This window comes from Vanellus vanellus (assembly GCF_965231255.1).
Source record: "Vanellus vanellus genome assembly, chromosome: 1".
NCBI lineage: Eukaryota > Metazoa > Chordata > Aves > Charadriiformes > Charadriidae > Vanellus > Vanellus vanellus.
Genome location: NC_138905.1, coordinates 5231017 through 5258402, shown reverse-complemented (window position 1 = coordinate 5258402; position 27386 = coordinate 5231017). Strand labels below are relative to the sequence as shown.

Sequence of the window (27386 nt, the reverse complement as noted above, 5' to 3'; positions counted from 1 at the left end):
TGCTGAGTCCGAGCCCCAGCTTTTCAAAGCGAGTAGAGAGTTGAGGAAAACCAGACAGACAATCTCACATTTCAAATTCACAAAATCGAACTTCCGTTGTTTTCTCTTCCAAAGAGGTGGAACAATCCCTCAAACTCTTGAGAGAAGTCTTCCTTGGAGCTGTCATTTTTAAAAAAATACCAAACCTGTAATTACATATCTTCTCAAAGCTCTTAAACAAGGCTCAACAGCAAACACAGGAATTCATGTGCATTTTTCAAGCAAGTATGCCATCTCAACTCATCTAACTAGCTTACCTTTTCATGTTTGTGTTTCTCTTTTTCTTTCTCTTTCTTTTCTCTTTCTTTCCTCTCCTTTTCCTTCTCCTTCTTTTCCTTTTCTTTGTCCTTCTCCCTTTCTTTCTTTTTCTTCTTCTCTTTTTTGTCCTTCTTCTTCTCTTTTGGTTTCTCTTTGTCCTCAAAGAGTTTGTCAGGAAGCATTGGAGACAAGGAAGGTAACATGCTGGGAAGCCTCATGGCAGTTGGTGTGCTGAACAAGGGCAAAGACATTTCTTTGGGAGGTAACACAAGAGGTGCTGATGGAGCCTTTATCTTATCTTCCTTACCCTTATCTTTAAGTTTCTCTTTGTCTTTCTTATCCTTGTCTTTTTTGCCTTTCTCCTTCTCTTTCTTTTTATCTTTATGTTTTTCTCTCTCCTTTTTGGTATTGCCATCTTTCAACTTTACTTTCGTGTCAGCTTCCTCAAAGTCCTTTAGTTTGAATTTATAGGGATCAAGATCATCCTCTTTGAGTAGTTCCTTCCACTGAAATTTCGCTTCCTTGTTTCCTTCCTTATCTTTATCCTTCTCCTTGTTCTTTTCCTTCTCCTTGTTTTTCTCCTTGTTTTTCTCTTTATCTTTTTCCTTTTGTTTTTCTTTCTTCTTCATTTTTGTCTTCAGCTCCTTTTTCAATTTCTTTTTCACTTCTACCGATGAAGCCAACTTGGTTTTCTCCTCATAGACTTTGAGAAGAGGTTCTGGAGTTGGCGGTGAAGCAGAAGGAGAGGAGAAATAAGTGAAGTTGGTAGGTGGATTAGAAGGTGTCCCCATGTTTGCCTTTCGAATGACCTCATCAATCGAGTCATCCATTGTCCATGAAATGTCTGAACTTGAAGTCCCACCTGAGGGAGGTATTGGAGTTGCTCCTGCCTTATTTGCATTATTGGCAGAAACAGAAGGTTTAGGAGTTGTAGTCTCTGAAATAGAAAGTCTTTTAGGACTGGTAAAAATTTCCCCTTCTGATTCAGAACCGGAGGAAAACTCAAAGGGATCCGGTTCTCGTTCTGCACATGCACGAGCAATCACAGCATCGATTGAGTCATCAATGGTCTTGTCCATTACTGGTAGTTTCTTAGTCTGGTTTTCAATATTTGGCTTGGTGGCAGGCTCAGGCGGCGTCTGTCCTTGTTTTACTTGAATGTTTTCCTTTCCTATCTTGTCACTTAATGCAGCCAGGGGGGTTCTACTTGGTGTTTCAGGCTTGACAGGTGGTTGGGGAACATGAGCAGGAACCTTTGGACTTTTAGGACTTTTGGGGCTCTTGGCGCGACCTGGTGACTTTTTCTCTTTGGATCCAGTTTTTGGTGAACGTATAGGACTTCCAGTTACCACTGGCGAGGGCACAGGTTTAGGTGATTTTGTCTTCTGTCCTGGAGAATTTGTTTTGGACTTTGTTTTGGGTACAAACGGCTTTGACTCTAAAGTTTTGGGGGTTGGCACTTGCGATTTTGCAATGGGAGCCAACATTGGCGGTTCTGGTGAAGGAGGGGCTAAGTCTGTATTGTCCTGAACATGAACTGGAGAAAGCATCGGCGGTACTTTTTGAGTATTTATTGAGCTAAGAGGCTCACGTGGTTCCAAAGCTCCGTCCAAGGTGTCCCCTTTGGAAACAGACAGTTTTGGCCGTTTCACAGGTGGAAATTCCTCAGCATCGGGACTTTCTAACGGTCTCTTGCTCAAGTAGTTCTCATCATTAATCGCCTCATCCTCTTCCATATCTCCCTCTTCTTCCAGTGGCACCTGCATGGCCTCTGCAGATGTACCTCCATCGGTAGGCACCTGTTCCTCTTCCTCTTCTGTAACAAAGAACATTTTGAAAAAGCATTAGGATAAGTAAAAATGTGTTTCACAGAAGCAAGTCTTGGAACAAACGTTCACATGCATCTCAGCCCATAAGAGAGAACTGGCCACCTAACAGCTTCTTACTGGTCTACTTGGAAGGAAAGCGTGGCATCTCCTCTGTCTCGCATCAGCCACCATCACAACTGGCAGCTGCCCTCATCACCATAAGCAAAGGATATGAGGGTAGAGCTCACCAAGATGGTAGACCCCGTAGAGCAGGTCCAAAGTGTCAGTTCTACCTAGAAACATCTCGATTATTTCTTACTGCCATTGTTGGGATTACAGTAACATGAACTTGCTTCGTTCATTTGAAATGAAGGGAGAGAGGTTGAAGCATTTTTTGCTGTAATGAAGTGGGCTGCAAAGCATACATCAAAGTACAAGTCACTGGAATTTGCTCTCTTGCCTATATATCACACAATTTTGACTACAGATTAACTACTAGGAAAATGTCTTCCTAAACCTGGTTTGTTTTTCCTGAAGCAGCACACTTGGAAGGTTAAAGCAGAGGACTATGCCTCATTCAACCTGCCAGGTTCTGTCTCCGATACCATCTTAAGAGTTTGCTGCACATGGATGTTATCTGTTATGATTATATGGGAACACCCCAGCGTTGCGTGTGTGCGTGTTGGTGTGGATCAGGAGCACGCCTTTGAAATGCAGCTCCCCACCATCCCCACTTACTGGTGTTTTGTTTACATCATGGAGCAATCCTGGAGTCCATATGCTGGCTTCCTGCTATAGTGAACCCAAAATGAAATGTGCGTGGGGCAATCCCAGACACAAATACAGGCTCGGAGGACAACGGATCGAGAACAGCCCTGAGAAGGACCTGGGGGTGCTGATTGATGAGAAGCTCAACATGAGCCAGCAATGTGCGAACGCAGCCAACTGTATCCTGGGCTGTATCAGAAGTGTGGCCAGCAGGTCAAGGGAGGTGGTTCCTCTCTACAGGAGAGCTGGGGAAGGACTTCTTACTCAGGCATGTAGTGATAGGACGAGGGGGAATGGCTTTAAACTGGAAGAAGACAGGTTCAGATTGAACATTAGGAAGAAGTTTTTCACTGTGAGGGTGGTGAGGCACTGGCACAGGTTGCCCAGAGAGGTTGTTGAGGTCCCATCCCTGGAGGTGTTCAAGGCCAGGCTGGACGTGGCCTTGGGCAACCTGGTCTAGTGGGAGGTGTCTCTGCCTATGGCAGGGGGGTTGGAACTCAATGATCTTCAAGGTCCTTTCCAACCTAAACCATTCTATGATTCTCCTCTACTCTGCTCTGGTGAGACCCCACCTAGAGTACTGCATCCAGCTCTGGAGCCCCCGACATAGAAAAGACATGGACCTGTTGGAGTGGGTCCAGGGGAGGGCCACAAAGATGGTCAGAGGGCTGGAGCACCTCTCCTTTGAGGAGAGGCTGAGAGAGTTGGGGTTGTTCAGCCTGGAGAAGACAAGGCTCCGGGGAGACCTTAGAGCGGCCTTCCAGTACCTGAAGGGGCCCTACAAGAAAGCTGGAGAGGGACTTTTTACAAGGGCATGTAGTGATAGGACGAGGGGGAAATGGCTTCAAACCATAAGAGGGGAGATTTAGAATATATATTAGGAAGAAATTTCTCACTTTGAGGGTGGCAAAGCACTGGAACAGGTTGTCCAGAGAAGTTGTGAAGGCCCCATCCCTGGAGGTGTTCAAGGCCAGGTTGGACGGGGCTTTGAGCAACGTGTTCCAGTGGTAGTTGCCCCTGTCCGTGGTAGGAGGGTTGGAACTAGATGATCTTCAAGGTCTCTTCCTACCTAAACCATTCTATGATTCTATGATACGTTGCCAGAGGAATACACCTAACCTGCTCCAGTCGTAAGTGGGCATTCAGGCCCCAAACCCCATCTTTTGAAAATAAGATAAACCTGAAACATGCACAGTGTGGACATCAGGCACCAACTGCTTCAAGCCACTGTGGACACCACTCGTATGATTGTTCTCCTTTTTTTGTTCAATAGCAATTACCTTTTTTTCCCCTACATATAACACCATCTTCAGTCCTACGCATGTGACATTATGGTGCAGAAAAAGGAGAAAATTCACTTGAGGTCTCCCAGCAAATCCACAGCAGGTTTGAGAAGAGGAGAACCTCTGATCTCCCCAACCACAGCCAAGCCCTTTATCCTCTTGGATACACTTCCTCACTTTCAAAATGGAATTACCCAAGCAGGAAAAAGGATTCTTAGTGTGGAATAAGAAGCAGCACACCGGCGTTAACCTGACACATTTACATTTGCTGTAATTATGTCATTATACCTATGCGGGTTAACGTTCCTGCATAGACAACCTCACTTCACATTACCCCATGTCTCTGTTTACCCACCTGCAAAAACGCATGACATTTTGTCTAGCAGGGTTTCTGTGGAAAGATATCAAGTGCCCTAAGATTCTCACATGAAATACATAGTAAAAAGCATTTATTATCACAGCGGATAACCCCCAACTTCTTAACGAGCAGGTAGTTTTAAAGGAGCAAACGTTGAGGAACTTGTAACGTTACACCATGTAAAGCTTTGTAAGACAGCATCTTTCTGAAATATCTCTTTTCGAGGTGTTTTATTTTCAGGTTTTCTGTGCTGGTGTTTCTCTGCTGTAATGTGTCAATGCTCTGATTTAGGAGAGTTGAGTCAAGAGCCCTGGGCTGCAGCACAAATCTTGCCAGCATCACAAATTAAGTAAAATGAGCTAGCAACTCTGGCTTTTGCCAGGGCCCAGAGGATTTACAGCAGCCAGCCCAGAGAGGAGACTTTGCCTGAGGATAAAGTCTTAGCCTTCCGTGAAAAACAGAAATGTTAGGGAGTTAGGTTTTGCCTGGCTGGGCACTGACATTAAATTTTTTAAAGTGCAAAGTTAGAGTATAACTGAGAAATCACTGTGGATTGAGCCTGCACCTGCTATGGGGGCAAAAAAAAAGCCGCTTCCAGATCATGGAAGTCATTTCAACCTCTGTTTAAGCTGTTGCAGAAATCAGCCGCCTTCATCTGCTCAAAACTGTTTTGGGGATGAAGAATTAGCATTCATCAGATGTCACACAGCACTGGTTGCTACCGAGCAATTCCCTCCCAACGCCATTCAGCCCGGTTCGCCACTGAGAGTTTGTTTTCGTTTAAAATTTTAAAGAGCGATAAAATTTAAAACAAACGCCATACTTTAAAATCGGGATTTAGAGTCTTCTGCTTCGGCTACAAGATTCAAACATTACGAAAAACAGGGTTGGATCATGCAGACTTTAGAGACAGCAACATAAATCTTTTTAATATAAAAACCAGAGGGATAAAAACAGTCAGTAAAGTGGAAGAAAAACTACTGCAATGAACCGCAAAAAAATTACATTTGCTAGAGAAATCAGAGCATTTAGTTGCTAAAGATTTCTGCCCGGTGTCTGCTTAAACAGCCACACAGCCACTCTGTTACACCGCGTCTCACGGAAGTGAACTGCAATATTTCATATTTTCCTAACTCCTTCTCATCCCATGGTGCTTCTCATGTTTTACCTACTCAGGATTGCAGAAAACCAGCAGCTGCTGGATCAAAGGCGAAAAAACAATTTCAGAGGAGGGTTGGAGAACAGGGACCGGAGTTTTGTACAATAATAAAAAAAAAAAAAAAAAAAAAGCAACGCTTATTTTTTTTTAATAAGGCCAAGTAAAGTTTGCACCGGGCCCACGAAGTCTCTGTGATCTTGTGCGGAGATGCCGGGGAAGGGCAGGAGAGGTTAAAGTGCAGTTTGTAGAGGTGAGACTAGAAATCGGGGTGTCTTGGCTCCAGCTTTCATGCACATTCCTGCAAGCCACAAAGACAACTTAGTAAGGAAGCAGAAGCATTACCATCCCTTTTATACGGACTTGGATTCCCCAAAACATCTGGAAAAAATTGCCTGGGTCAGTCCTGAACAATCCAGGGACTAAGGAAGTTCACGAGCACTTAACTACTGACACACATTCACCACTTTTCAGACATGCTCAGATGACAATCTGGAATCCTATCGTGGTCAAATGAAACCCAAATTTCTCTTGGAACAAGGCCACGGGCTGATCCTTGGTGAGGACTGGTTTGCTGCCAGGCAGCAGCTTTCAAACCTGAGCCGCCGCAGCTGTGGCCATGGCAGAAAACAATAAAGCACTTTTTTTTTTTTTTTGGGGGGGGTTAATTAGAGAAAGTGAAATCTCTGTCTTCTGTTCAAGAGCTACAGCCTCTTTTTCCTCCAGAAGGATTCACATCGGCACAGGAACCAAATACAGGAAAACATCAGCTTTTAAGCGTAATCTGCTTGACTTGGCGATGAGCATTTAAAACCACGCAGCCACTTTTTCACCTTTCCCCATCTCATTCGCTCCCCGGCACTTCTCGACGCGCAATCCTTTGTGTGCAGGATTGCTTTTTAACTCTCTTTCCTGCCATCTTTCCCTATCTCCGGCCACCTTATTAATGATCCGACTCTTGAGTTAGCATCTATAGGTCAAATGAATATCACCTCGGCCATCTGCCCTAATAACTCTCTCCTGTAATGAAAGGGGACTGGAGCTGTTTGGGAGGTTTCTCGAGATAACAGATATATATATATATATTTTTTTTTTTTTTGGTTGTTGTTAGAGAAGTCAGTGCTGGATCAATATTAATGCTCACATTACTAAAGCTGTACAGAGCAATTGTTTACTATGTCAGCCGCCCCACGTGCAGAGCCGGGGTTCAGCCGACGCACAGGTTACAGGAGGGATGGGTTCCACCATCGCAGCCAAAGTGAATTTGTCCACTGGTGGTGGGCAAATTAAAATAATCTATAAATACTGTTATTAAAAAAAAATTAAAATATTATAAAAATGTTATCGGTAAAACAAGCTGACGGCTGTTAGCAGGCTGCTCCTCGGAAAATGATTTGTTAAGAAGGTTCTTACTGGAGCGTATTAGGCTGTGTAACATCGCCCGTGCCTATGTAACGAGGCGAGTTCTTCGCTTTCCTGAAAGGATGATCTCGAAGCTAAGGGAGGAAGGAATTCGCTCCTCTTTTGACACGGGTGGGCAGTGCGATCTCGGGCAGGTCACACTACGTACTGTTGTCTTCCCATCTGACGAGCGGTGATAATTTCATCTCACCGAGGCGCTGTAAGAGCTGAACTTGATGAGTACGTAGCTCTGGACAGAAAGCTTTAGTATCCCAAGTGGAAGTTGTAGGGATCTGCTACTTCAAATGCTGGAAAACTCCTAAAGCTGAACAGTGCGGGCAAGAAACTGAAGCTCCTGCACCTTTTGAACAAAAAACCACTAAAAAAGCACAAAATTTCTTTCTTCGTACATCACGTTCCTTTAGCACAGGAGGGACTCCAAAACCAAAGGCTTATTGAATATATACCTTCTCGATTTGGCCACAGCTCAGTTTCAGGACAGCAATACTCAACACTTCAGTAATGAACCTCCAAGTTCTTGATGATCGAGGGATTATTTGTTCCTACAACTGACACAGGGGTACAAAGGAGCAGAAATTCTGTCTTTATTGCAGAAAAAAGAAGTGCAATCACCCGTTGCTGTTTCAACAACAGGTCAGATGAAAGTGAAGGCAGGAAAAAATACACGCAAAACTCTTCCGATTGAAGAGAAAGGCACCTATGAACAGGCATTCTTCAAGCAAGAAAACCTCTTTTTTATATACTTATATAAATATATATATATAAAATTAAGACTGTCGTCAACTTGGTCATTATCAGACTTTTTACGTGGTAGCTTCAGAGACAGCAGCATAAGCACTTCCAGGTAGACAATGTCCTAAGGAACACGGCACAGATTGGGACAGACAAGATCTCTGCTCAGCTCCTGACCCTGCCAAAACCTGCCTGTTCGCTGGTGTTTTAATTTAAGCAAAGTTCCAGTCTCTCTTCCGGAAACTGGATTAATATTTCCCTATGTCACAGGGTGGTGGAAGGATAAAACCATCTGGCTAAAACCTGGCGATCTAAGAACAAACCAGTATTTCTTAGGTACAAGATGGAGTGGAGTCAGACACGCTGGCCTAAAGGTGGACCTCATTTGCTGAAGAAAGCAGAACATGATGTTGGCAGCAGCAGCCTCTTACCTCCACTGCAAATGCTGACGCAATAAGTGCACGAAGCTCTGGCAGGTAACAGTTCCCGGGGAAGCCTACTCTTGTTATTATAATGCTGCAAGATTTTGGCATTTGGTATTTGATATTAACGTTAGTATGCCAGATGAACAGAATCAGCTATCAGAGCAAACCAACCCATGAAGGATACAATTCTGAACGAGCAGATGTTTCCACGCAACTCATACGCGCCTCTTTTCAACAGTTAAAATTTCTTCCCTAACCCCTTTCTTTTCAAACAGAATTTGAACGTTTTATTTTCTAACAGAAGGCAAAATGGCCAAATAAAGGTCTATCGGTAGATCATGCATTTCTTTCCCGCTGGGTTCTGCTCATATGAGGTCTCCGGGCTCCTTTGCACCGCCATGGTACCAAGTACCTCAGTAGGGAACTTGAAAGCGTCAGGGTTTTTAAGGAAAATTAGGACTCAGGAAAGGAAATACTGTGGCAGTGCCTACACTGAAATCTTCAACCCATCTTTCTTTCCCAGCGTAGGCTGAAGGTTTTACACACAAGCCAGCTCAACCTCTCAAGTGCAAGAAAGGAAGTGATCATTCCACAGCATATGAAACTTTTTAGTGGAAAAAAAAACAACCAACCAAACAACCAAACCAAACCCCACAAAATTTTCCTGCAGGCTTCCAAAATAATTTTCTTATTGTCTAACTCAGGCACGAGATTAAGCCAAAGATATCTTTCGGGAAAATTTTAAGTCACTAAGTCAAGAGCTTAATATCCCTATCATATCCTAATAAATAACGGGTTTTGACTTCTGTTAAAAGTAAAAAGATTTTTTCTTATGCCGTGATAGGTTTTATCTCTTTAACTTGTAATAACAATGGCCTTTTCCCAAAACAAACAGAAAGTGTGCTTGTAGTCCATAAAGGAAATTAATGGAAGAGCGACAAAATTCAATCCTGATATCCTACAGGCCAATATCCTGATACCCTAATACAAAATGAACACACGAAGATACCTGCAATACATTTTGAGCTTAAAATGTCAGATTTTATATAGAGATATGTGTGTGTATATGGTTTTTATATACATTATTAAATATATAATTTCTCTGCCATATGAACACAACAGATCACTGATGTGACTCATTTACCAAACAGGAGATACACCAATAGATTTCTCTTTTACTCTATAAAGGAGATCAACCAACCTATTACCAAGCCCTGACATTTCCAGTTGATACTTTCTATGGGAAGACAGCTGGTAAGAGAGCACCACCAAGGAGCTCGTCTTCCACGTGTCTCAAATTTTTCCACTGACATTGCCAGCGAGTTCATTCCAGTGCCTTTTCGGTATGTTTTAAAATGGAGAAACCATAACTACATTAAAAAAAAAAAAAAGAAAAAAAAAAAGGAGCTTTCAGGTGCGGCCAGTGATTTTGCATACAGAACCAAAACACTGCAGAGGATGTTAAAGACGCCTGAAGTTAAGCATCCGGACTCATTAGTCACGTTGGAAAATTTTTGGCCCAAATGGCTGGGTGGTGCCTTCAACAATCAGTATTGGCCAGGATTGAACTTGGAGGTGTTCAACAGGACTAAGAGACTTGGTGTATACATTTATCAATCACTCCAAAAGTAGTTATTAAACTGTCCAAGAAGCTGCAAGTGGTCACCAATCCCGCCCCGCTCCATCCCTAATGACACAATCCATCCATCCATCTTGAAACACGGCTGATAGCAATAATCTGGTTCAGGACTCACTAATTCCCAGACCAATTCAGTCACCTCACCACCCCGTCGAACAACTGCATCACACTCCTGGTTAGGCATTTCGTGGTACGAAATCAACGGAGATGAACTTCTGAACACCAGCATGAGAATAAGAAATCCATAGTTTGCCAGAAAGAAACCACAACTGCTAAAGCTGTAGTTCTACGTCACAGCATCGCTTTAAAAAGAAACCATCCCATCCTTTCTTTTGTCCTGGTTCAAGCAGAACACAGAATTAACTGAGGCTAAGATAAGGAAGAGTATTTGTTAGTTTGAACTCAAATCACCAATCTGGTCTGTCATGATACTACTGAAACTTTTGGGCTAGAACAAGCCAGAGGAAAGTCCTGCACCTCTGTTCTTATCCCATCACCTTGTCCCTTCTCCACAGTGAAGTGACTTAACGGGCTAACTCAGATGGAAACATGGGGGGTGGAAGGGAAAAAAAATAAATATAAAAGACAAAGTATTTTTCTGTCCAGTTGGCAAAGTCAAAAGCCCACCTCAGGATCCCACAAGCCTAAGGGTGTGGGAAAGAAGAGAAGAGAGGTGCGGAATATCCCTCTTCGGGCATCAGCTCTCAGCTTAAGGTATAATGCGCAGCTTTGGCTCCCAGGGCTGCTTTAGGATACTGGATGAAATGAGAATAACACTTTTAAATACTAGTGGGGGTCCTCATTATAATACTTTTTCGAATATGCAATGTTTGTGAAGCCAAACTACCCTGGATTCTTAAAACGACACACCCAGCTTCCTGCTGAAGAGAGAAAAACAGCGTTGGCAGATTGTTATCAGCTACACTCACAATCTCTCCCTGACCCGACAAAATATCAGTCCTGCATTTGCGCTGCCCGTAGCAAGCAAAAAGGTGTTTCTGCCTAAATACAAAGAGGGAGACTTTATTTTTGCTTTGACTTTTTAACAGTGGCTCAACAGTTTTTGTAAATCCCCGACACGTACAGAAATAAACGCACGTGCATGGCAATGCGATGCTATTGTATCTGGAGCGGTTATGCAGACTTCGGATGGAGAGAAAGAACAACCACAGAAGCATCTTTAGGAAGTGACGGAGCAAGAAGATGCGTGAGACGCAGACGGCTCCCCATCAGCGGGGCAGCCTTGCTTCAGCCACTTTGGTGTCGCTCGGAATTACGTGCGATTCGAGTCTCTCCCCTGAAATCCGCAGAACGGAGCATGATGCGAATAGCGCTGCCGTTCCATCAAAACAGCCAGCCAGAGACAGAAAACCTCCGTAACAAAATTCAGACAAATCCACGCACTTTTTATGATACTTCTTACTCCCTCTGGGGCGTACGGTCCTTAACAGAATCGGGAACTCAACCCGAAGTAAGCGTGCAGGCGGAGAGGTTTTCTCTTTTAAGGAACATTTTGAGTTCTAAAAAATGAAATTATTAGCAAAGACAAGGTAATTAGGCAATGACAATTCATAGAGTACAACCAATCAATAACAGAGTACATTAGCAAGACTGACAGAGGTGTGAAGCCGATACGTTATAAATGGCTCTATACTGACCTGTAAAAATGCAGCGTTTCCCTAACATTCGGCACAATAAAAAACTAAAATGCTATATAAGCAAGCCAACCTGAAATGACACCTAGTATTATAAATGGCCTAATCTATATGTTAATACTGTTGTATCACATAACTGCAGCAAGACTAAGATAACAATATGACTTTGGGGTTTCTATGGCTACATCCTGGGCTAACGTGCCTGAAAGGGCTTGCTGCTGACACCACACAAGCTTTCTGAGTGCTTCTCTTTGGTTATTTATGATATGATTTATGATAACGACAACATCTCCTATTTTCTCCCCTCGTCAGATACAATAAATTGCCATCGTTAATCACCGTTCTTGCTTCAGCTATGATTACAATAGTATAATAGGGCCCAGCTATGGTAATACTGTGTATTAAGGTGTTTTTTCCCCCCTTTAAAGAAATATGCACAAGTAGATCTTTGTAGCCGATGTCAGTACCTGTAGTATTTTAATAATCTTCCCTTGAGTATTTCTGGATGAGAATTTCTGTTACAACTCAGATTTGGCACCGCTCCTCTTGCAAAGATCGAATTTATGATCTAAAGACTCAAAATCCACGTTGTATTATCTGTATCTAACAATTCTCAGACGTAATACGAGGGGTTTATCCGCATTTTTCTTGACAAAAGGAAAGCAGGCAGACGGTCAGCCTTTTCACTTTGCACCTCCATATCTAATCTGCCTAGCCAAGCTTTCCGAACCAGCTTTTCAAGTATCACAAATCTTACTAAAAACAAAACCACCGAACCTATATAAACATTTGGAAAGATTTCACAGTGCTTTTCCTTTTATACATTATGGTCTTGTATAAGAAAATATACTGTCCCACCTCCAATAAAATCCTGTGCTAAAGCCGCCCAGACTTTTACAAGTATTTTAGGAAGCAACTATTTATACCTATTTATTTGAGGAACAAAGTAGGTATTTATTACGTCGGGCTACCTGTACTTCTGCCATACTAATCATTTTTACCTGCCATTGCACAATTTGTTTGAGTCCTTCACAGATTTGCAAACTACATATGCATTTGGGTCCTCGGATTTGGAAGTGAGAAAATTCTGTGATTATTTAATATCTTGTTCTGCAACGGAGCTAAAGAGCCCCCAAAAGGATAAGGCATAATTGTCCCATAGACCTCACACATTTCTTTCACCATCTGTTACCTCGGGGCACACCCTTTCTTCCCAAAAGTTCAAAATTTAAGCCCGCAAACCTTTGCTTTCTGCACCCATGACAGCAGAACTGCGGTTTAGGGCAGAGGCACTAGAATTTAAGGGTCACATTTCTTGTCCTCGGGAGTCTCCAAGACAACGAGTAACAGATAGACATGATGACACGATGGGGTATTTTAGATCGTATTAATAAGCATATTTCTATTTATATTGCTGCTATAAATAGCTACCGTGCCCTTCAGCCCAGCTATCATCAGTGACCCGACTCGTTATTGGTTTTGTGGCAAAGGCAGAAGAGGTGGGAGGGGAGACGGTGGCAACACCGATCAGCGCAGGGAAGATGTCTGACGTGTCAGCGGTAGCCTGGAAGGAACGGGAATACGAAGACAGCGGTCTCCTGCGGAATGATTAGCTCATCTCAAAGCTCAGAGGATAAACACGGACACCACTGGGTGAGGTGTGGCACAAACCCCACCTGGAGAGAGAACATCTCTGGCAGAGGAGGTCTGAAATCAGCTACGAGTCCCTGTGCCCGCCTGCGACTTGCTTTACTCCCTCGAAAGTAAAGCCGAGCTATTTTGGGGTATCGATCCGTTATATACTTGCTCACATGATGGAGCTTCTGCAAAAACGCGTTACCAGAAGGAACCTTTGGCTGCACACAACTTAAAGACCACCATCACACTTGCTACGCAGGACAAAGACGCAACTTGGCCACCACAAAAAGGCTGTGAGTGTTTGTATCACCTTCAAATAACTTCTTTAGTTCAAGAACTCATTTGGCCATTAATTGCCTTTCTGCTCTTCTTCCTATTGCACATTACTTGCAGTTGCAAGGGCACGTTCAAAAGCAAATGATAAGCTGCTCAGGGCAACAACCGTATCTGTATTTTTCAAAGGGCTTTGGTTACTTCTGGGCACTAAAACAACCCAAAGGAGCACGTATTTTGAGACTCTTCCATCCACTCGATTGTCTTCATTGGATAAGAAAGGGAAATTAAGTATTTTCTCAGAAAAAAAAAAATTATAAAAATGAGATAGAGTAGGGGAGGGAGAAGTTTATTTTCAATATGTTAATTAAGATGTATAAAAATGTCAACCAGATCCTGTGCTCTAGAATAAACTGGAAAAAGGCTGTCTACACTGTTAGGCAAAGCCCTGAGCTGTGGTATCTATCCATAGAGGCATGGATGAACGTAAGTCACAGAAATTTCATTAAAAAAAAAAAATACAGGAAAAATAAAAAAAATGCCCTGTCATTGACTGGAACCTCCCACTAATGCAAACAGAGTTACTACATATTCAAAGTAAAAAAAAAGGTGTATGTTCATTCTCTCTCTTAATATATGTACGTGCACCACAGCCAGAAGTGTTTACCAGACATTCCAGCTGTTGGGAACGGGTACATCAGCTCATTTCTTTAAGGATACCGGCTGCAATTAGGAATGCTTTTGCCATCCAGAGCAATGTGTTTATTCCAACAGTTGCTAACTCAGAAACATAAATGCAGTTCCAGCTTACAGCTTTGTCTGAAGAGCACCCAAGTGCCCGCAAAGATGCGTTGACAACGCACATCCCGGGACTTCAGTACTCTGAATTGGTCGTGATGTGTCTTGGTGAAACCCCACATTCGCTGGGAGGAATTCTGAGATACAATACGAATCCCATAACAAATATAATCTTCTTGATCTAGCAGAGACGGAAATCACTGACGATAAGGCTTTAATAAAGCTTGACAAGCCTCAAAATTAAATTTGCTGGGAAGGGTTCACTCCCGAAACAGATACTTTCAAGCCGTCTTCACGCGAGAAGCCAAGGAAAGATTTAAAGAGAGGAAAATGTTTACTTTAAGAGTTTTTTTTCTTACAGCTACAAATCCGATTAGTGACTCTCTTTGTCTTTCAGCCTCTCTGCTTTCAGTCTGTATGGGAGCACATGTGTGTCCCCGGCTTTCCCCGTAACCCTGCCCTGCAAAAGGTGCCCATAGGCAGCGAGAAAACTAATCAGGGCAGCGTGATCACCTCTACATCTTAGAAAGCGGCACTTCTCCGGCGGCACTCACCAGCCATTTGAAACCGGATCGGACGGCCCTGCGCTAAGGCGCGTTCAAAACGCTGCTGTCAGCACCGCTGGAAAAAAAAGTGCTACGAGAGCACGGGGTGACCGTGCTGAGTAATAATTCTGCGGGCAGCTTCCCGCTCCAGCCAGGAGCCAAATTCAGGAGGCTGTAGGAAAATTTAAACCACATCCAATTTAAAACCTTTCTTTTTTTTTTTTTTTTTTTTTTCCCCGGCGACCTTATAATTTTTCAGGGACAGCTGCTAAAATCTATTGCTTCTTTCCCTAGGACCTCATGGATCACAGTAACATCTTCAAATAAATCTCACTTCCAAGGGAGCTCAGAGGCTGAAAACAGAGCAAAGATGTTAGATGCTCTCACCGTACAAGAGCTTTTTGGGGGAGACAAGTGGAAAGACCTCGTGGTCTTGCAAAGCCACAGCCACGAAACAATCCTACACGTCTGCAGTTGCTGCAAGCCTTTGTAGGACGATTACGCTAAGCAAAAAGCAGCGTAAAAAAACCCAAAGAAAACAACAGAGAAAAAGAATAGCAGAGAGATTCGGAGATATCAGAGTCCTGCATCTACAGGGGGAGAGCTGGGGTACCAATCGCACGAAGGGGCAATGATTTGCGATACGCTCCTCTTGGGATCGCTCGCGACGGATGCAAAATAACAGAGGGTGCTTTCGTGGAAACGTTAGGCATGTTTCTGCTTAGAAACATTCCAACCTTCTTTTTTAAAATAAAAAATTACAGCTCCAACAACAACCTCAAAGCCAACGTCGCGTGATGCTGCGCTTTCCGCTCAACTCCAGCCCGCAGCAGCCTTCATTTCGATGCAAGGTCTGCCCCAGTGCTCCCAATGACCTTGCCAAAATTCTTAAAACAAAACAAAAACAAAACACACAAGAAAACCTCCAGGACCTCGGGCTCTAAAGCTATTTTAGAATTAGCTTTGAATAATTGTCCCACAATAGGAGTTTTCTTGATTAATTGCTTAAGATAAGGCCTCCTTTTCCTTGCCGGCCTCCAGTGACTCCCTCCGCTTCCCATAATCACTTTTGTCTCCGTCTCCTGTTCGCTGGGAGCAGCTAGGAGAAAAATCAGAGATACACCAACTCCATTACCTGAGGATTAGCCATGTGATAACCCTACGTATTCCATTACTGACCATTATTTGAGTAATTATTCAATCAAGTTTAGATCATGTGAAAGATGCACTAATTGTTTCCCAAGCTGTAGATCTAAGGGATGCAACTTGTGTCCTTTAACAAAACAAAAACGATGTTCTGATTGCAAAGGAAAATGCGAAGCGGTTTTGTATCGAACTCTTGTTTTTGGTTTTTTTTTTTTAAAAAACCTAATTAGGCTTAACTAGAAGTTAAGGATCTACTTTGATCAAGTTTGTGCACAAGCTGGATTGTATACATCCTTGATTACAGAAACTTTGCCGGATATTGCTTTTCCATCTGAATTATTTAAAAAATGGTACTCGGCCGTTAGTTTTCTAGCAGTTTATGAGATAAGCATCCCGAATATAGGGAAAGCAGAGACAGCGGCAAAACAAACAAAGAGCTGGTAACCAGCAGGCTTAAATTAAACAAGAAACTTGTGCGCACACATCAGCACCAGACTCAGAGGGCTCGATACCCTGATTTAAACTGAATTAATGTCTTTTAGCTAAGTAATATTTTTCTTGGACACACGGGAGAAATGAGAAAAACCTATGAAAACAAATTTAGCGAAGGAATTGGCTTCAGGAGGCAGTTTTACGTAACATTAACTTTCCACTCAGACATTAAAAAAAATAATAAAATAAAATCCTTCATTTTAGAGTTGCCGGATTCCCATGGAATCTTCCTGTTTCATGGAGCTGAGACTGGTACGCTACCAGGTGACTCCCTGCCGAGGGGGAACTGAAATTCCCAGGGACACCCGCTGATGCTCTACAAAGACCCTCGAAGAAGCCACAAACTAAAGACAACTTCTTCATCTTGAGATACAAAATTTCTCTTAGCTATCAAATGCAGCAAAAGCATTTACAGTCGACGCAAAATTTATCTGTAACGATTTATTTGATCTTCTTCTTGCTGCACTCTCTAAACCCGTGTTCTTAAAACCGCCACCATCAAATGAAATCTACAGCCTTTAAAAGCCCATCAACCTTCCAGCTCCAGCAGATCTCATGTAATACTGTGTATAAGCTATTTTCTAGACATAGTTTCCTCTTAATTTTACGTGCCATTCTGGTAGATGGATATAACCAGCCCTTGCTACCATCCGGAGGGGTGGTTTGGCAATTTTTAACCTAAGTTACTTGACCGTCTTCCAGCTCTTGGCTAACACAGATAAAGCTTCCACGTGGTTTCCATAAAATCAGACCTTTACCACCTCTGTCTCCACGAGTTTTGGGGGGTGGAGGGGAGGTTTATCTATGGGAGCGAGCACGAAATGTTGGTATTCTTGGGATTCAGGCAGAACGAAGTGCGCTCAGCTGTGGCGAGGATGCTCCATCCAAGCCAGGATTAAAGCCAGTGGTAGGGAAGCTGGGGTTTTAATGGATAAATTGTTGCAGAGTACGCTCAGCCAAACACCTTTCTGATGAACGGGACTTGAAATTCGGTGGGGAGGGGATTATCCTCCTGCCGTGGCATGTAATTTTTAAGAACACCCCCCTATTAATCTAGTTACGTGCCAAACAGTAAGCAGCAGTTTGACCCAAATCCTATTAGCAACAACAGTCTGTCGTTACCTCCTCTCCCCAAAACGAAATATGCTCTGGGACGCGTTACAGAGAAATAAATTGAAATGCAGGAGGTTTTCTGCATTAATTTCTCCCACCTCCCAATTCAAACTGTAAATTCACGGGGCAGGGACCTGAATTATGTTTGTAAAGCGCTGCTTTCAGCCGCGCTGCTACATGAATAAATCATGAACATAAACAACAATGAAGACTTTCCTTCCCATTTCTCGGTTTCTTCTTTTTGTTCTGATTCTCTGTTTTCTCTCATCCTTGTATTTTCCTCCTTTTGTTTGGTCTTCATTGCCTGCCCCTTCTGAAACCCAGAAAATATTAGTTTTTCTGTATTACGGTTTTTCCTGTCCCTCACCCTAAGCTTTCTCTTTTGCTACCATTTAGCAGAAAGATAAAAACTAGTAAAGTAAACATGTCGCTTGGGATACTTTCATGAAGGAGACCGGTGGCCAAAGGCAAGACTGAAGCAAAAAGGACAAAACATCCAGGAAGCTCATGAAACACGGGACTGTAAGAAACAGTAAGAGGCGGGAGGAGATAAAGAGGGGTTACACTAAACAAGTATTTCAGGGGCAAAATGAGGCAGATGGGACAAAAAAGGATGTGGCAATATGGTCGAAGTGACAAAATGAACAAGTCAGAATGTGAACAGGGAGAAACCGCTTGCTAGTTTGGTTTCTCCATCCCACGATGCTAAATCCTGTAAGCTTTGGCCCTCGGATGCTCGTTTAGGGAGAGCCTCTTCACTCCTGAGTTCTTCCATCTCACACCTGTCACCGCAGATACTGTGGCTTCATTTCTTATGCACAGCCAGAAAAATAACAAATGCCTGAGGATGCTCTTAGATAAGAAGCTGTTCAGATGTGATGTACCTCAGCAGTTATTAGAAAGTAATTACACCTCATTTTCTCATGAAGCATTCATTACTTTCAGAAAGGATTTAGATATCTAACTTTTAGATACATAACTTCTGCAGATCCTGCTTCATTATTCGTATGTTATAGCAGAAACCAGGAACAGCTGAAGAATCCCAGTTCGGTCACTCAGTTATAGATTGTCTTGTTTAAAATGGTGAATTCGGTGTCACCATGCCAAACCACGAGAATGCGCATTATGGCCAAGATGAATTAACTTACAATCTCTTGGGGTTTTCTGGTTTCTAATAAAATGCTCAAGAGCATGAAATTGCTTGCAATGATCAGCAGTTCGGGACACGAGGTACCGACACTGTCTAACGTAGAGTATCTAACGTAGAGTATGACAGAGCACTGGAACAGGCTGCCCAGGGAGGTTGTGGAGTCTCCTTCTCTGGAGACATTCAAAACTCGCCTGGACGCCTTCCTGTGCAACCTCATCTAGGTGTTCCTGCTCCGACAGGGGGATTGGACTAGATGATCTTTTGAGGTCCCTTCCAATCCCTAGCATACTGTGATACTGTGATACTGTGATCTTAGAGGGTGGTTCCACCTTACGCTTGGTTCAAGCGCAGCCATGCTCTGACATTCACCCCAGAGCATCCAGTGGCCGCGCAGCCACAGAGCAGATCAGAAAAAGCCAAATTCTCCTCTCCCTCCTCCCTGAAAGAAAATGACTTTTAGTCTAATCAACTTGCTTAACCAACTCGATTCAGCCTCTTGCTGTGGATGGAGAAAGTTCAGGAGAAGACTTACTCAGATCTCTTACCTTGCAGGAGGACAGAGGATTCATTTTCCAACTGGGGCAGGAGATGTGTTTATTTTCCCTGAATGGCATCTCTGACTCAGCAAGGATCCCTCCTCAATTTACCTTCTGAATTTTGTTTTGTTTCCCCCCCCTCTTTAGACCACATCATTCCCTAATTAAATGGGAGAAGGAAAACCCTTTCCTCTCTCCCTCATGAAGAACTGTCACTGCTCTGAGCTGAAAGACAGACAGAAGAATTATTTTAGATAACGTCTAGAAATCTCTCACAAAGATGAAATGTCACTGAAACGCACAAAAAAGGACCTCCCACCACTTCTTTTGCAGGGAGCTAAAGAGCCTTTAACAAAGAAATTCAGGCCCACAAATATTTAAGTTGAATTTGTTTCAAGTGCTGGATAAGACCCCGGCAGACATCAGATTCTTGTTTTATTTCTGAGCTTCTTCCCCCTCCTCCACCATTTCTGGGCTAGAGAAACAAACACAAAACCTTGGTGGACTCTGAGTACACCCAGGAACTCATTAAGTTCAATCAAAGTGACCTCTAGAACTGTGGGATGAAGTAACAAGAAAAACAAAGCATTAGGAATTTTAATACAATAACTACTTGCTTCCTTTTGCCATGAATTCTTTACGGGGCTCTAAGATACATCTGCTACCGTGGGATAAATATCTTGTGCTCTGGCTATGAAAGGTTTCCTACAAAAATCTAAGATTTACTCAGCTATCCGCACAGAAAGCTGTTTAAAAAAAAAAAACAACAAACTAGGTGCCTTACAGGGAGAAAGAAATCTGACCATAAAATTTGTGAGCAAGAACCAGGACACCTCCTTAATCCCCTAAGAAAGGTGTTGTCAGGACTGGCATCTACGCCTCCTGCAAATTACAAAAGAAAAAAAGAATAGTCAGTTATGGTCAAAAGTAGAAGGAACTGGGAGGAGAAAAGACAGGTAACAATTTTAGTCGGGACACCTGAGAAACTGTAAATACATTATTTCCATTTTCAATGCGCTACAGCATCGCGAGAGAATATTACCCTCGACATATACCAGACACGCTGAATGACAGAGTGGGAAAAAATATCATTTATCATAAGCAATATGATTAATAAGCCCTATGACTGCTCAAGAATAGCAGGTATTTAGAGACACAAGATACCCGGTTCAGAATAAAAGTCTAAATTCATTCTTGCTCAGGAATAATATTTTTGCCAAGCCACTGTTTTGGGAATTTTCTATTACCGAGGCCAGCTACTTCAGAACAACCTGCTCATGGCACAGCCACTTATTTTTACAGGCTCTCTATCCACAAAGAATGGCAAAGAATTTGCACAGAAAAACAAAATCAGTGGTCTCATCTTGCAGAGGAAAAAACAGACAGGGCTCAGAAAGAACAAACTATTTATGTACGGTCATTGTCACATAAAAGACCGGTGGCAGAGCTGAAAATGAGAAGAATAGGGTGAGTTTGGAAATCTAACGCTGAACCTACCAGCTCACCTTTTGCTTAAGAGAAGGTGTAATCTGGCTCATCAGCTTATTTTTTATACAGTCAGAAGGAGAAAGAGTCCATCTTTCACTCCTTGGATTAGGGGAGATATCTTAAAAAAAGGGAAATGTTGGTGTTTGTTCATACGCGGTGCGATCCTTCATCTCTCCGTAGGAGAGGCAAACTCCTCCTGCTGCTGAATGAACCCAGAAGTAGTTTTTTCTGGCAGAGCGAGTGATTTAATTCCTTGCAATACATGAGCTACTTTGGTCACCGGGCTATGACCGATTTGGGAACGACCATCACTTTGTGGCTGACGCCCAATTCAAAAAAGGTATAGTTTTTAATTTTAAAATAAATCGCAAAAGGACTGTGAGATCGTAATATCCACTTTTTGTACCGCATCCTTCTCCCTGCCTCCGCCCCCCGCCCGGTGCAGATTAGGATGGGGAGAGGGATGATTTATCTCTGGAGAACTATAAAAGATAGAATTGATTTTTGGTAAGAACTCCAAGGAAGTTCTTAATACCGCCTTATCTTTGTGAGTAATACAGAAATGCTCCTCCGCTGAGTGAGCGCCTATCTTCGAAGCTATCCTCGCCAATGTTATCTCTACAGAAAAGCAGCTTTGAAGGATAGAAAATAATATACGCTCCCCATTGGTTGAAACAGAGTTTTGTCAAAACTTGTAATACAGAGTTTAGGTTCTACACTAGGTATTTCCATAACTTGGGGGAATTCAACAAGCTCGCTGCTGTGACGCTAGCATGAGGCCAAGATAAGATTCGCCCCTTTCACATGATGAAATTTAATAACTGCGATGCGCTCTGGAGCACCTGCACAAACCTAACGATGTGACATCGCCCAAATTCACAAAGTCTTGCACGTTAATATTTTTATTACGGTGCGAATTTGTGAAGCTTCTTTAAATCTTAAAATAAATTTAAAAAAAACCCCAACATCGTCTTTAAGTATTTCTTGACGAAAGGCAGCAAAGTCTAGGTTTCTAAGGGAAGCGATCTCCTATCAGACTAGTAAGAAGAGACGGAAAAAGAAGACGTCGTTTTGGATGCACAAGTTATTTGCCAGGACCTTGGAAGTGTTTTGGTTTGCTTTTTTCCCCGACCACAACAGGAGGTCTAAGAGGAGCTCCTAGCTCCTCTCTGATCCTGGCTGCCGCATTATCAACACAAATATTGGACTGTCCCAACCCTCAGGATTTAGGGCAGTCTTCCTACCCAACTTCTCAGCGTTTAGGTCAAACGGTCGATTTTCTGAGAAACAGAAGCCTTTGCTTCAAAAATTCACATTTCTACAACAGGCTCATCTAAATGTGCGTGAATCTGTGAACGTCATCTTCTTGCCAGTCCAGCGTTATGCTTATGTACGACACTGCCCTCTTTATTTTCAGCCCTTGACAACTAGCAAGGAGAATACACACAGAAAACATCTTGTAGCTCCTCTAAAACCAATCCTCTGCTGCAGCCGAGCAGTCTCTCCCGAGAAAAACAAGAACTTTTTGGTCATCTGCAGAAGCCAGTAATTCTGTTCTTTGGACTCCCAGGATTTCTGCTATCTGATGGAATATTTAAGCGGAGACTTCATGCCCCCCGGCGGAGCGCCGACAGCTCAGCCCCTCCGCTCCGGTGTTCAATGAGCTCTTGTGTTCTATTACAGAAGAAATGCGATTTTCTGCCCAGCTGGAAAATGATACTTCTTCCTAGTGCAGAGATTTGTACCCCACTCTAACCCCTCTAAATAGGTCACAGTCACATTTTCACAATACCACCAATATATCCCTTCAGAAAATGCAAAAGCTTATTGCACCCAGGGCAAAGACGATCTAACGTGGAATACAGCAGGCTCTCTCCTTAGCGAGGAAAAATAAACAAATCAAACTAAGTTACACGTTACATGTCTCTATAAAACCTCTTCCTCTGATCCGGCGGGTTGGAATAGCCCTCCCGTATCTGTCTCTCCCATCGACTTTCCTATTTCAAGCAGATCTGAAGGTCCCATTCTGCCAGTGACCAGCTCGGCGGTGCTTGACAAGACACAGCTCTGCGCCTTACTCCCACCCTCTATCAAACGGGGATTATTGATATTTTTCCCCGAGTGCTTTGAGCTCTCCGAGTGTACCGGGAAGCCTCAGTTATTCATTTGCCTGCCCCAAATGAAACAAGTTCTGTCGATCCTACGGGGCAGGACGCTATACGCGTTAGTGTTCTACACAGTGCGAGTCTGCCAAAACCCATGGAGACGTCCAAAAATACTGGGAGTTAGAGGTCTAGTGAGATGTCTTGAAGAAACAAAAAGTGTCATATGTTGTTTAAGTTCAATTTCTTCTTCCGAAGTCTTCTGTGCATGCTTGTCTTATGCTGCTTTACCGGTCAGATACAGTAATTAACCATCGGCTAATGTGCCCTTCAAAAGCCCGTGTGGTTTCCAGCTACCTTGGTGTAGATCTGGACTAAACTTAAAAAAGCCAAGAGAGCTAAACCCTGCATGTGAGCGGACTGAAACTTTCTGTGTCAAAATACATTCGAGGTAAAATGAATCAAAACGTGGAGAAAGGGGATGCTCAGAATTGATTTTTCCAACAAGGCGTTTACAGGCACTCAAAACACGATCTCCACTTCAAACATAAAATAGTCATTGTGCTGATTTGTTACAGTACGACTTGCTAACGTATTTGATTCCACATTATCTGAAACTCCTAGTTATCCGAGGTCTCATCTTCTTAATGGAAGGGAACGTACAAAAGCGGAGCACTCACTCGAACACACAATATATTATCTATACAAATTGGTACTCATTCAACAGACAAACTTAAAAACCAAATTATGGTTGACTATCAATTTGATACTCTGCAGCAGAGAACACCGCTTAAAGCCGGAGAGCTTTTAAAGCCTTTTAACGACATTTCTTGGCATTATAAAATCCCAGATCTTGACTACGTGCTAGAACTCAGTAGAAAGTTCCCATGAGAAGAAAACTCTTGCTAGTGGCTCACTGCAGCCGAGATCTTACCAAATATTCAACAAATACTGTACCGCAGGCTAAGATACCAATGTTATAAAGACGTTCCTCGGCATAATACCCCACTGCCGTGTCAAAAGCACAGCCTCCTGCTGAAGCAGCATGCTGGGCATCTCAAAAGGAATAATTTGGAAGCAAATTTCACAAGTAACCCCGCACCTGAGACATTGATCTGGCAGCCAGTGAATTCCAACTTTTATCTTGGCTTTGCCGCCGGCGTCTCTAAACTAAGTTGCCTGCAAAATAAATTCAGAGCCTTGCCTCAGTTTCCCCCATTTTAGAGACTGCAGAACCTACTTGAGAACAGCGAAGTAAAACTCAAACATGGAAACACGATTCGCCAAAGACGCGTGCGTGCACAAATTGCCTTTCCATTCCAACAGACTTTCTGCATTTAACAAAGGCAGATGCTAGAGATATTACTGTTTATTTAGATATTTCTACGTGGTAGTAAATAATACTTTCTAAAGCACATGGGGTTTTGCCTTCAGCATAGATATTTTTGAACTCAGGGCCACATTCACAACAGCGCTTCAGTAATCTAGGAATAACGTTCCCAATAACTTTCAGCAGAAATACTATTTTATATTTCTTAGGCACTCAGAAGAACCTACCTTAATTTGCCAACTCCTTTAATTAAAACCTATTGGACGTTCTAGCTTGCAATCAAAATTCTCTAATAAAAATGGTAAACCCCCCATCTCATTCTACAGCTCTTCATCAGGATGTAAGCCAGATCTGGCCGTATAGCATCAGACGTGCTATTAACAACCCAGCACACTGTACGCTTTACCGAATAAAAATTCAAGTCCATAGTAGAGTGACAGATATTTGGATGCTACTGGGCAGTTCATGTTATAAACAGCGGCATTTCTCTTGAAAGTTCAATAAGTTGAAAGCCAAAACAGTGATACGGCATCAGGGATTTATCATCTAATAATGAAAGAGTGTTTGTTCCTCTGGATCTGCTCCGAACAAGCGGGAGTCTCATGCTGAAAGAGCAGGTTCAGTAGGCATGCAGCTTTTCAATTGCACTCCTTATTGTATGCTTTATATTAAAGAAAGCAATTTAACTTTTGAAGACAAGAAAATTATCTTGAAACTGAAGTCCTGCCGAAGCTCAAGGCCAAGCTAGAAAAGAACATATAAAATTATTAAAAGGTCTTCAATTATTACTACAGCTGGAACACTCGCAACAGCTATAATTCAGGGTGCCTACACGTTTTAATTATAACCCCCATTTTCAGCAGGTTATAGCTTTCCCTATCATGCTAAAATTTATCAGGTCTGGCCTGTCATAAACTTAAAAAAAAAAAAAAGTTTAGGCCGTATTATGCACTCCTGCTCAAATCATGGGAAAGTAGAACAAACCCAGAAGTAACTGCGGTTCTGCTGCCCCACGGGTGAGAGAGCAGAGGTGGAAACCGCTCGAGCAACCTCTCTTAATGGTGTTTTGGAGTTTTTTGGAGAAAAATAGGTATGGCATCATTGAATCAGCTCATGTAAACTCAATAAAGTATAAAATAATTAAAGTGAGAATTTACATGGCTGTCAAACCAAGCTGAAACAGGGACACCGGCCTCCCAGAAGCTATGTTGTACCAGGCATATACCTGAACTAATTGGTCCTACTTCCACAAGTACAAAGGAGGTCTTCTACTTAATCAAGTCAGGGCTTTTAGGTCTTTACCCTCACTCTTCATCAAGCAAAAGTGAACAAAACCGGACTCTGCAGAAACGATCTAGGACAGCTTCTTCTGGACCTCAGTTTTCTACTCATGGACTTTCCTACAGTGGTGAACCCCCTTCTGCGTGCACGCGAGCTTTGATGCCAGGCACAACAACTCTGGTCACGTACAAACCAGACCAATCTGCTAGTGTGCAGCCAAAATTAATCCTATAGATATCTTTTTCTTTTAAATATCCAACAAATTTCCCATAAAACCACCCTGAGACAGTGACAGGGATGCCTGCTAACTCTCCCAAGACTGCAAGTGCTTCGAGTCAAGTTACGTATCTTTGGACATGCAGATGAGCCCAAGTGATGATCTGCTGGTTGCACATGTCCTGCCAGAACAGAAAAAACAATCTGCTGCCCACTCTTCTACGGCAACACGTCTGGGGAACACTTGGAAAAATCAGAGCAGGCTGAACGACCGGGCAAAGGCATCTCGCTCCCGTTGTTTTCTCAGAAACGAGCAGGGATTTCCTGCGCACACAGACTAGGCTGCAAAAGCACAGTCAGCTTTAAACTGGGAAGGACTGGACAAACCGGGCGTACACAGATCGCTTGTACTGGGCTTCAGCAGAAGGTTCATTCAGGTGACATACGCTGATTAAAATTTTGCCGTTCTTCTAAAAGGCTCTGAAATATTCCATTACAAGTCAACAACATTAAAGCAGAAAAGAATCTCACCCATACACAATGCCAAGTACCTACAAAACTATACACCAATGACTAAATCAGGTATTAGGCGCCGAGATGTAAGTATCAAGCAAAACTTCTACATTGTAGTTCTCTTCATCCAGATTTGCTGAATCAAGCTCCAGCAAACCCCTGTTCTGAGTGCACAACATCACGCTGTGTCCTTTCCCATTTACAGAGTTCCGATAAGTCAAATATTAATGGCATTGTGCACTTGAGAAATAAGTTGTGATCGTAACACACTCGTGCAACGACATGTTAAGATTCTACGTCTGACCTCACCACTGGTATTTCCTGACTTTTTTGAGCTTAACAAGTATAACCTTGTATGTCTCAATGTTTAAAAGAATGATGTAATATAGTAGTAGTATTAAATTTATGATTGCTTTTATTAAAGAAGCATCTCGGAGACCCCAGCTAACAACAGAACTCCATTGTGGTAGATGCTGTCCAGACTTAACCTGAAAAGCCCTCAGTCAGAACAGTTTACAAATCAAATAGGGAGACGTACTGAAGATGAAGGAAAGGAAATATTACTGTAATAATGCTGATTTATGGAGGAAGTGACCTACCTAAGGTCGCAAAGAGAGTCTGACCTTGATCTTCTGAATCCCAGTCCACTCCACTAATTGCAAAACTGTTCTTCATCTTCCTCCTGAGATGAGGAACCGGCACAGCAAGGCTGATGCTGCACCAGGAGAGCTCGGGGCTCCAGTCGGGCAAGGCAACAGAACAGTTTTACAGCTGCAAACAATGGTAATTTTAAGGATGGGAAGACAAAAAAATCTTTAGTTGCCTCCTCCCTTTGCCATTTTATCTCACTCATTTTTTTTTTTTTTTGGTTTGGAAAATATAGCTCCAGCAGTCTGTGGGGGCTCTCAAAGGACTCTCTAAATGAGGTACAGGATCCTCCTCGGTGGACTAAGAAGCTTTATTCTCACACAATACTCAAAACCCACAACTACTCTGTCCCTTCTACGTCCTCTGTGTCCAGAAAATTTAGTACGTATATCATTGTCCGACCACACAGCAGCAAGTTCTCTATACGCAATATCCTATTTATTTGCAGGACATACCGGTGTATTAAGTGCATTTTTTTAAGCATTACATCACACCAAGCTGTTAAAACACCCATTTCACACGTGACCAAACTGAGATTAAATGATACGAGGAGACTTCTTGCTGGATCAGCTGA

At 42.8% G+C, this 27386-nt stretch overlaps 1 protein-coding gene across 1 annotated transcript in view; it reads right to left on the bottom strand.

Moving 5' to 3' along the window:
• Positions 1-27386, bottom strand: part of TAF3 (TATA-box binding protein associated factor 3) — a 124350-nt gene that overhangs the window by 28004 nt on the left and 68960 nt on the right. Inside the window, exon 3 of the mRNA XM_082485635.1 lies at positions 297-2113. Within this exon, the coding sequence (XP_082341761.1) occupies positions 297-2113 (1817 nt within the window). The remainder of the gene's footprint in view (positions 1-296; positions 2114-27386) is intronic.